Source organism: Phaseolus vulgaris, chromosome 11, assembly GCF_000499845.2.
Source record: "Phaseolus vulgaris cultivar G19833 chromosome 11, P. vulgaris v2.0, whole genome shotgun sequence".
NCBI lineage: Eukaryota > Viridiplantae > Streptophyta > Magnoliopsida > Fabales > Fabaceae > Phaseolus > Phaseolus vulgaris.
In genome coordinates this window covers 39,738,426-39,750,076 of record NC_023749.2, presented here as the reverse complement: position 1 = coordinate 39,750,076, position 11,651 = coordinate 39,738,426, and the positions used below count along the sequence as shown (strand labels likewise).

General features: G+C 46.7%; 1 protein-coding gene across 1 annotated transcript; it reads right to left on the bottom strand.

Moving 5' to 3' along the window:
* Positions 1-4,102: 4,102 nt before the first annotated feature.
* Positions 4,103-7,479, bottom strand: LOC137807284 (uncharacterized). Its single transcript, XM_068607850.1, has 3 exons — positions 6,626-7,479; positions 6,260-6,545; positions 4,103-5,920 (listed from the first exon to the last, which is right to left on the bottom strand). The coding sequence occupies exons 1-3, from the start codon at positions 7,477-7,479 to the stop codon at positions 4,103-4,105; spliced, it is 2,958 nt and encodes a 985-aa protein (XP_068463951.1).
* Positions 7,480-11,651: the final 4,172 nt, after the last annotated feature.

The window sequence follows — 11,651 nt, the reverse complement described above, 5'->3', positions numbered from 1 at the left end:
ACCTAGGCGACGCCTTCACCTAGGCGACTACTTCACCTAGGCGACGCCTTCACCTAGGCGACGCCTTCACCTAGGCGACACCTTCATCTAGGCGACGCCTTCACCTAGGCGACGCCTTGCGTTGACTTTGACTCTTCAGCCGTTGACTTTGACCTTAACTTAGTCAACGCCCCGATACGGGACGGTACAACAACTTTGTACAATTTCTCTATCCCTATCTCTTTAAATTCAGTTTTGGCATTTTAAAACTGGTATAAACAACCGATTGTTTCGCTAAACCAACCGATTGTTTTTCCAACTTTGTGCTTTTGCTTTTTGTTTTGAAAAACTGAATCCTTAATCAAGGTTTTCTTAAAGAATTTTCATTCTAAGCTTAAAAGTTTACTAAAATCTTTCTTAAACAATTCACCCCCCTCTCCTTTAAGGTCATATATTCTAACAAGGCCTACTACGGAAGCGCCGTATCGTCCTTAGGGTTTCTAAAACACCAGGGCAACTTAGCCCTTATCACTTTGCGTTTGGTGCCCACGCCTGAGGAGAGGCCTACTACAGCAACGCCATTTTGTCCTCAGGGTGTCTAAAACACCAGACACCGGGGCTAGCTATTCATACCTGAGGAAGGGGCATCCCGAAGGAATCCCTTAACCCCTGCTCAGGGACCAAGGACCCGGATTTTAACTTGTGCGGGACATACTTGTTATCTTGATCTCTGGGCATGTGCATGCGCTTTTACTACTTTGGATTCTGACACCGGGATCATGGCGTCTGACCCATAAACCAAACTGAACGGCGTCTCCATGGTGGAATATTGAGGCGTGGTGTGGTAAGCCCACACAATCCTTGGTACATCTTCTGCCCACGCCCCTTTAGCCTTTTCTAATCTTCTCTTCAGCCCCCTCAGGAAAACTCTATTCGCCGATTGTACCTACCCATTCGTCTGGGGGTGTTCTACTGATGCGAACACTTGCTTGATCCTTACCTCTGCACACAGCTTACCCAACTGTTGGCTAGCAAACTGAGTGCCATTATCTGAAATGAGACGCCTCGGCGCCCCGAAACGACACACAATGTTCTTCCAAACAAAGTTGTACCGTCCCGTATCCGGGCGTTGACTAAATCAAGGTCAAAGTCAACGGCTGAAGAGTCAAAGTCAACGCCAGGCGTCGCCTAGGTGGAGAGACGCCAAGTGCCAGCATCGCCAAGAGGAAGCGTCGCCTAGGTGAAGGCGTCGCCCAACTAGGGCGTCGCCAGATCAAACAGTGTAAAAACAAGGCAATCACAGTGTGGTTCCCCGATACCCATGGGTAGGAAAGACCATGGAGGGAGCGACACCGTGGGAAGGCCTCACGTCCCGATAGCTCGGGAAAGTGATAAAGAGAATGAAAAGGTGGCTTCAAGGCCATAGTGATAGCATCAGGGTAGGGCAGCCTGACTCGTGAAGTACCCCTGCCGCCCCAGAGACGCCTTCGGGACAGATACGACCCAAGAGGAAGGTCACGCCCAGGGTAACCGGGTGCAGGGTGCGAGAGGAAGGCAGATACGCTCTCAGAGTAAGTGACTAGATGATTGGGCGCATGAGTTTGCACCCAAAATGTCACCCCTAGCGCAGTAGCACTCCCAGCAGGAGGACTCACACGTAGAAACGTCCCCAGGTGGGCAGAAGCGCCCCCAGATGGGGTCATGGCGTCGTGAGGCCCTTCACATGTATAACAGCCAGATCAGAATGGAAACAACCCTTGGTCAGGTGCCAGGTAATTAAAGTCATTCAATACAGTTTCCGTTTCGAGCGTTCAGGCACTATGATGGCTCCCAAGCGTTTCAACGTCTTAAATGCGCTACATTTTCTAATTAAGTTTTAATGAGTGCGTTACGTTTGTGATTAAAAGCGCTTTAAGGCGCTTTAAATGCTTGGGAGGATTAAATAGCGAGGGGAATGTTGGAAACGGGGTTGGAACTTTTGGCAAATTTACCAGAGAACTCTCTAGTTGCTTGCTCGTGCTTCAAGGTTACGTACAAGTGATTGGGGAATATTTTTGCCTGAAAGAGACAACACACACACACAGATATACACAGTTCTTTTACCACCTTCAGAGTGCCATACGCGGTGCTCAGAGACGTAGGTGGACAGTTTTGGTGTTTCTTGCTGGCTGACTTGAGCGTCGGAGTGCACACGGCCGCTAGGGCGCCTCTTTGTCCTCTTTTTTGCAGGAATCCACAGGAAACCAGTGGGAAGGAGTCCCTAGCTGACGGTTGAGGTCGCGCACGAAGACGTCCCGGTCAACCGGACGGAACAAAAGTGTTGTACCTTGTGCGCAGTGATCTGTGCCACTGGTTCTGCTTCTATCCACTTTTTGAAGTACTCGATGGCAACTATTAAATACTTCATCTGCCTAATCGCCAGAGGGAACGGGCCTAGGATATCAATCCCCCAAGTATGGAAAGGCCATGGGCTGTATATGGATCTCAGTTCCTCTGGCGGCACCTTGTGCTAATCAGCGTGCATCTGACACTGCCTGCAACGCAGGGCGTATCGAACGCAGTCTTCTCTTACCGTTGGCCAGTAAAAATGATGTGATTCCAATAGCACACTTTGAATGATTCTTAAAATTCTTAGGAATCATCTTGAGTTGGATATGAGATAGGCACTTTATCTTAAAATTGGATCAAGGTTCTATGAACAAGAACTCACCAAAACTAGTACCAAAACCCAAACTCATTTGGAAGTTCCAATTATTGTCAAATTGAACCGATTAAATTGGAAAGAAAAGCAAATGCACCGAACAAAATGGAATAAAACTGAAATGAATTGATCAAAATGAAGCAAAAGGCAAGAATACTAAATAGAAATGCTGGAAAATTAAAAGCACCGAACAGAATCAAGAACAAAGGAAGAACAGCCAGCTGAAAATTAAAATTGTCGAACCAAAAGACAAGGAACACAAGCTAAGACATGAATATGAAAAGAGAAGGAAGGAAGGAGAAGAGAGAGTTCATGAAGACGGAGGAATGGTTGGATGATCACGCCACTAGGAGGATGGAGACTCCAAGATAAGTGTGCAAGCCGCCACTTGAGGTAACCATTGAACCATCAAGATAAGACTAGTGAAGAAGGCACAAAGCTCTCCAATGCTCTCTCAAAAATTGAGTATAGTTTCTCTAATTAAAATTCAAATCTGAATTGTACAAGCTAAGCACCTTTATTTATAGCCTTGAGGTGCTGAAAAATAGGTGGGAAATTTCAAATAAAACTCATTTGAAATTCCCACAAAAAACAAGTCACATGGGAGGTGTGACCTTTTTCTACTATGACACCTCCTAAAAACTACACCTACACCACTCTCCTAAGTCACATGGACAATGTGACTTTATTTTACATTTTCACACTCCTTTATTTAATAACCACACCTCCTAAAACTATACAAGAGTATTTCAAAGCTTGGCCTTGCCCCTCATGGGATGGACTTGGGCTTTGGCCTTCTTGGGCTTGGGCTTGGGCTTTGGGCCTGGGCCTCATCTTTATTTTATGTCTTCTTTTAATTTTGAGAAGACTAGAAGGAAGAACTTCAAATGTAAGGGTGGATGTCCTCTTCCTCCATTAATAAAAGCCTCCTTTATTTGATTCTCATAAAAAAAAACCTGCTCGTACTACCTTGGATGCCAAGGATCTTCCTGCCACGTGGCTCCCACAAATACCTTCGTGGAGTTCAGCCATTATCCTGGTGCACTCGTCGCCGCTTACGCACGTCAAGATAGGGTGCGTAAACCCGTGTCTGAATAATATCCCATCCACTAAGGTGTACCTTGCGGCGTTCCTCTTGACCTTCTTGCCTTCTTCTGGTTCCGCTGGGAGGATTCCATCCACTAGGTATTGCCTGTAAGGGATCATCCACGTGTCGTCTTCCTCCAAAGCATATACTTGTACGCCCTTCTCTTCTTCTGGCGAGGTCGCGTAGGTGCTGATGCGGGGTGCCCTCGCCGTATCTTGAATCAAAGAGCGGTGGCTCCTTGGCTTTCCTCTTGCTGTGCTAATGTGAAGGACATCCACCCTGTTGTCCGCCACGAACTTTCGCGGCATTTTGAGCGTATCTTGGATGAAAGTCCTCTACCTTCCCCTCTTTCCTGAGCTAGCCATCTTGGCAAGCAGGTCAGCTCTAGCATTTTGCTCCCTAGGGACATGCACCAGCTCAAACGCATCGAAGGCTCCCTTCAACACCTCGACGTACCTCAAGGACATAGCCATCTGTGGATCCTTTGCCTGATACTCCCCTGTTACTTGTCCTGTGACCAATTGTGAGTCACTCTTTGCCAAAAGGCTTTGTGCGCCCATCTCCTTGGCCAAAAGCATTCCAGCGATCAGCGCCTCGTATTCAACTTGGTTGTTGCTTACTTTGAATGTGAAGCGTAAGGCTTGCTCAATCAACACTCCGTTGGGCCCCTCCAAGATTATTCCAGCGCCACTCCCCTGCTGATTGGAGGACCCATCCACTGAGAGCATCCATTGTGATCCTAACTCCATTTCTTGGGGGTTTCCCCCTGGTGAGAGCTTTGCCACGAAATCTGCATAGACTTGCCCTTTAATGGAGCCCCTGGGTTCGTACTGAATGTCAAACTCTGACAACTCCACTGCCCAACGAACCATCCTTCTAGCTACGTCTGGCTTCTGAAGTACTTTCTGGATGGGGAGATTCGTCATCACCACCACTGTGAAATTGTGGAAATAATGGCGGAGCATCCTGGCTGAGAACACTACTGCTAAGGCCGCCTTCTCCAGTGACTGGTACCTCGATTCTGGGCCTTGCAAGGCCTTGCTTACGAAGTAGATGGGCCTCTGCACTTGGTCTTGCTCCTGGACCAGCACTGAACTGATGGCCCATTCTGTTACTGCAAAGTACAATCGAAGGGGGACGCCTATCCGTGGCTTGCAAAGCACAGGGGGCGTCACCAAGTATTCCTTCAATTTGAGGAATGCTGCTTCACACTCATCTGTCCATGCGAAACAGTTATTCCTCTTGAGGCACTGGAAGTAGGGGTGGCCCCTCTCACCTCCAGTAGATACGAACCTTGATGACGCTGCCATTCGCCCCGTCAATTGCTGAACTTCTTTCACTGAGGTTGGGCTCCTCATGGCGATGATGGCTGCACACTTATCAGGGTTTGCCTCTATCCCCGTCTCCGTGAGCATGAAACCTAAGAACTTCCGCGACTCCACGCCAAAAACGCATTTCTCCAGGTTTAACTTGAGGCAGTATCTGGCTATTGTGGCGAACAGCTCTTCCAGGTCCACTGAGTGCTGCTCTTTCTCATGCGAAGTCACCACCATGTCATCCATGTAGGCCTGCACGTTCCTTCCTAGCATGTGTGCTAGGACCTTGTCCATCAGCCTCTGGTAGGTGGCACCTGCATTCTTTAGCCCAAACGGCATCACCTTATAACAGTAGTTGCATGTCTCTGTCATGAATGTCGTTTTACACTCATCTCTTGGGTGCATCTTGATCTGGTTGTAACCCGAGAATGCGTCCAAGAAACTCATAATTTTGCAACCCGATGCGCTGTCCACCAATGCGTCGATGTTGGGCAGCGGGTACGAATCTTTGGGGCACGCCTTGTTCAAATCCGTGAAGTCGACGCACATCCTCCACTTTCCATTCGCCTTCTTCACTAGAACTACGTTGGCCAGCCACTCAGGGTATTGTATCTCCCTGATGTGCCCGGCGCTTAGCAACTTCTGCGTCTCTTCCTTCACAACGAGGCATCGTTCTTCGTTGAACTTCCTCCTTCTCTGTCGCACAGGGCGAACATTGGTGTTCATGGTAAGATGGTGGCACAAAAAATCTGGGTCGATGCATGGCATGTCCGCCGCAGTCCACGTGAATGCATCTATGTGGCGTGAGATCACTGCTGCCACTTCATCTTGTTCTTCCTAGCTCAACAAACGTCCCAATTTGAACACCTTACCCCCTATTATCCTTTCCACCACATTATCCACTAGTTGGGGTCGCTTACCCCGCACGCTCTCGGCAGGAGACTCATTTTTGTGATCCTCTTCTATCGGCGTCGCCCTATCGGATGCATCGGGCGTCGCCTCCCCTGACGCTTCTTCCATTGGCGAGGCGTCACCGTATCTTTCTTCTGCGTGCGCGTCTTCTATAGGCGTCGCCCCTGTGGGTGAGGCCTCGACAGGCGTGGACTTCGCCGCCATCGCCTCTTCCGAGAGTTCTAACTCCATTCGTGAACCTGAAATGGGTGGTCGTTCGATCACCATGACCATGCCTCTCTTTGTCTTCAGGCTATTTTTATAGCATTTTCGGGCCTCTTCCTGATCTGACTTGATTACAATCATCTTGCTACTAAGATCTGGTCGCTTCATCTTCATATGGCGTGTAGAGGGCACTGCTCTTAATCTGTTCAGGGCGGGTCTGCCCAACAAAATGTTATAGGCTGAATTGGCGTTAACCACCAAGTACCGGATGCTCTCGGTACGCGACGCCGCTCCATCAGTGAAAGTCGTTCTCAGCTCCAAGTAGCCACATACTTCTACTGGTTGTCTGCAAATCCATACAAGCATCCAGTATAGGGTCTCAAAAGGTTAAGGTATAATTGTAGCTTGTTATAGGTCGACCAAAACCTGACATCTGCAGAACTGCCTTGATCGACGAGGACCCTGTGTACCTTTCTTCCCGCTGTGACTACTGAAATGACCACGGGGTCATTGTCATGTGGGACGACATCCCGTAGGTCAGCCCTGGTAAAAACAAGGTCCGACTCCCACGGGTCATCCGAAAACTCCTCAGCAACTGAACTCACTGACCTCACATATTTCTTACGTTGAGAGGCAGTCGGTCCTCCTCCGGAAAAGCCACCAGAAATGGTGTGTACCTCCCCATGGACTGGCATCTCATGCGTGTGACCTTCCTCTGGTACCGTCGGGACTGTGGTCGCAGCAGACCCAACGAGATAATCCTTCAGGAAACCAGTCTTCACAAGCTCATCCAACTGATAGCCCAACGCTAAGCAGTTGTTAATATGGTGCCCGAACGCCTCGTGAAACTCGCACCACGACTCCTTGTGGGGTCCCAACACCTTGTCGGTCTTCACTGGTGGCCTCAACCTGTCACCTATGTTGGGCACAATGATGAGGTCTTTAAGCTCTACCACAAAGTTGTGCCTCAACGGTTTACGTCCTTCTTTCCTCCTCTCTGCTTGACTTCTGGGTTGGGTTCTTCTTGCCTCGTAGGGGCGCTTCCTGTCTTGGTTCTCCCCCCCTGTCGCTGCTTCGTGGACCCTGGCGGGTTGTGCGCGTATATGCGCTCTCGGGCGCGTGGGCGCAACAGTTGTGCGTTTCTCGTACACCTCACCCTCAGAGGCAATGTGCTCTACTGCACGACGCCTTATTTCAGCAAAAGTCTTGGGGCGGTTGCGAAAGAGTGACTTGCTGAAAGGCCCAGAAGACACCCCTTTCCTGAAAGCGTACACGATCATGGGCTCGTCCGTGGTACCCACCTTGATACTCTTTCAGGGTCTTACCTTGATACTGCTTCACATCAAACATGTCGTATGAAACTGGGGGTGGGGCCTTGTTGGCTAGATACTGCTCTCTGAATAGCAGCGAAAGTTGTGCGAAAGACGTGATATGACCCTCTGGGAGGCTGATGAACCAGTCCATGGCCATCCCAGTCAAGGTGCTCATGAAGAGCTTGCACCTTACCGCATCAGAGCCGCCTACCAGCATCATCTGCGTGTGGAACGCAGTGAGGTGCGCCTCAGGATCTTCTATCCCTGTGAAGGTTGCTTTGGGCCCTGTGAACGTATTGGGAATCGTTGTCTCTAAGATCGCCTGTGCGAACGACGTTGAGAATTCTCTTGGTGTACGGTGGAGCTCTTCGTTTCTCGCCTGAGATGCAGCGAGGTCCGCTTGCATGCGTTCTTGCTCCACTTTCGATGCTGCCATTGCTTCTTGTAAACCCTGCATCATACCTATGAGTTGTTGCATGGTCATCTCTTCACTCTCTGCGCGCGTCGAACCTTGTCTCGTGGATCTCATCATATGGAATTTCTCCTAGCTGTCATGCGATTCCAAAGGGTGAAGACTTTGAACTCGAACAAACGCGAGCGTACAGCGACTCATAGGTGGGTTGGAAACTGCAACTGGAATTGTGTGGTGGGAACTGGGTTGGAAACTGCAACTGGAACTGGCAAACTGTGTGGTGGGACTGATGTTTTATATTGGGCCCCACGGTGGGCGCCAAATGTTCTCGCCGGTTGACCGGGTGCGTCTTCGTGCGTGGCTTGTCCTCGCGAGCTAGGGCATCTTTGTTCTGCACCGTCCGTGAGTACCTGAAAAGAAGTGGACAAAAGGGCGCCCTCGCGGCCGTTTGCACTCCGACGATCAAGTCAGCTAGCGAGAAACATCAAAGGTGACACACCTCCGTATCAGAACACCGTGAACGGATGCGCTGAAGGTGGTCGAAAACACTGAGTAGCTATACTGTGTTGCCCTAATTGTCTGTGCGTACAGTGGGTGCGCAGCGAAACAACTAGGGTTTACGTGTGTGTAAAAACTGCGAGAATTAGGTCAAAACTCAGGTCACTTTCAAACGTCCTAAGACCCCTTTTTATACACCTCCCGCATTTAAAGCGCGTTAAAGCGCATTGAAAGCGTATAAAAATGTGCCTTGAAACATTTGATACGTAAACTAAATTAATGCGTACCTTAGCGAACTTTCAAGAAAATATTGATATTCCAGTGCTTATTGCCACGTGTTCTTCTGACTTGATCTTTCTTCTACGCAGAGGGCCTCACAGCGCTGTAACCCAACTTAGGGTTATTCCATTGTGCGAGTCCTTTTTCCTCGAAGTGCATCTGGTGCGTGGGATGGCTTTCTGGGTGCCAACTCATGCGCCCCAGCCTCTAGTCAGTCCCCCTGGGAACGCACCTACTTTACTCTCGCACCACGCCCCTGGTTCACCCCTGGGTTTGGCCCTCTCCTGGGCCGTATCTACCCAGGGGTCTTCCTGAGGTGGCGTGGGTACTTCACAAGTCAGGATACTTCCTAATACTAGAACTATGGCTTTGAAGCCACCTTTCTCTTCTCTTTGTTACTATTCTGGGCTACGTCTTAACCTGCGATGCTTCAACCTAGCGACACCCTCTCCTAGCAACGCCTTACTTTGGCGACGCCTTCTCTTGGCGATGCCTCATCCTGGCAATGCCTTATCTTGGCGACACCTCATCATGGCGACGCCCTGTCTTGGCGACGCCTCAAGCGGCCAGTCTATTGACTTCCTTCCTTGGACTCCTCGAGTGGTCCCACTATATGTTGACTTTGACTTTAACGTTGACTTTGACTTTGGTCAATGCTCGGGGACGGGACGGTACAGGATTAAACCATGACAAAATATCAAGCTCTAAAGTAGATAATATCTTAGATGTGATTTTTAATCTTAATGAAACTGTGGTCAAAATATTGGTGTCATTTGTGGGCAAAAAAAGAAGTATTAATAATTCACTCTTACTTTTGTCTTCGACTGAGTTGTTTTAGTATGCCAAAAGTCCCACATCCATTATTAGAAAAATTAGTATTATATACTGATATAAGCCTTATTGGGAAGGTTTAGATGGGATGGATTGAACACTCTTCAATTTAAAACTGAAGGCAATGTTAGAATAAGAAAAACAACTCCTAATGGTGGAAGAGGTATTCTTAATGGGTAAGGCAATGAATTTAGGTTGTGAAAGGTTGTTGTAAGGCTTGTGTGTGAAGTGATTCAAGTTTGAAAGGAAGGATTCAAGTTCTTGGACGAATCTTGAAGCTTTCTTGAAGTTGTTTTCAAGATAAAGTGATGGAAGTCGTTCCATGCTCATTCTTAGATGATGAAATTCTTCTTGAGTGTTGAGTGTAGATTGATGTGAGGCAGCGAAAAACTTGTAGATTTGTGGAGGAAGCACTGAATAGTCATGATGGTTCTTAGTTTAGGCATGAGATTACAAGGTGGAAAGGGCAAGGAATAGGTTAGGCCAACTTCTTTGAGTTTCTAAGAATGCAATGAGTATCATAGAAGAGACTTGGATAAGTGTGTTGAGAATTTCATAAACACAAATTCATATATCAATCAAGTCTAGAAATTACAAGATGAGAGTCTCTTATTTATAAGCTAAGGAGACTTCTAAGATGACTATTGAGTTCTCAAAGTACCCTTCATTCCTAGCATGTCATGTGGAAATCATAAGACTACAATAAATATTACTTTAGGTAATAACATAAAATCATGGCCTAAAGCATAAAATCGTAGCCTAGAGTTTAGGGAACGGTGTTTTAGTTGTGGTCTTGGTGAGCGTGGCCGTTTGTAATAGGTCATGGTTTCATAAAGACAACAATTTTAAAGTTGTTACCTAAAGTTTGTATAACAACCACAATTTTAAAAGCGTTGCTTAAAGTATTGACAAAAATTACAATACATTTTTTATTTTATTTTAGAGAAATTACTCATACAAAAGTTCAAGATGGAAATAATAAGTATTGAAGGATAATGTCTATTGAAATAGTAGTAACCTAACAAAAAAATCTCATATTTCAATGGATATGTTCAAGCTATATAATAAAAAAAATTGTCTTAAGGATAATGATAAGTATCAAGTCTTCAAAATTAAAATTACAAACAATATGATTTTATCTTCTTCTTTCTTCTTGATTTTACTGTAATCTCTCACACTCAACTCTGATTCATGCTTCTATTTTCTAATTCAGCAAAAGAATTCGCATAAGGTTAGTAAGTTTGTTACTTAATCTGAATCTTTAAAATGCTTGCGAGTTTCATTTGATTTCGTTGTCTCCTTAAACCCTAAGCTACGAAGATGGATGGGGATTGGGTTATTATGAGTATTTTCAGACTTTTGAACGTTTGCATTATAATATGTGGTAGTTTTGTGTTGTTTGGAATGAAAATTAGGTGTTTTGTTATGTTCTCTTTTCTCAACAATGGTGTCTCTCTCGCACCTCAACAAACTCTTCAGCCTCTGTTTCGCCACCACGTTCGCTCGGGATTTGTACCTAGCCCGTTGAAAGGTCGAGGATGGCGGCCGAATTCGTGACTTTAGCGTGGCATGTCCGAGCGGTGACGAGTGATGATGAATGGGGCACGGAGAAGGAGGAGGCGTACGACGGTGATTTAACGGGGGAGGAGAAAATGGTTGAGCCGGAGACGGAGAACCAACAAACAATGCTGCAAAATTCTACAAATGGTTTACTGAGGTTTATAGTTACATCAATTTTAAATAAATTCTACATCTTAGGCCTTGCTCTATCCTTGCATTTTCATCATTCATATGCCTTACTTAAAATGATTCTAAGTTTCATTGGACATTAATTTTAGGGAAAAGACTAGAGGGGAACTTGTCTTCAAAAACTTGCATATGGAGTTTTTGGCCTAGGTACCAAACAATGAGCATTTTAATAGGTTAAAAATAAATGATCAACATCACCTTCAATCTCTCCCATGTCTCATAAAAGGCTTTATCTAATCCTTCTTTCAACATAGAAATATCAGACTTTGCTTTGATGTAATGAGATAATGGAAGAAATCTTTGTAAATTTTTTACCTCTACATTCTTTCAGCTAGTGTACCGCCCTGGTGGACGGGTATGATGACGTGGC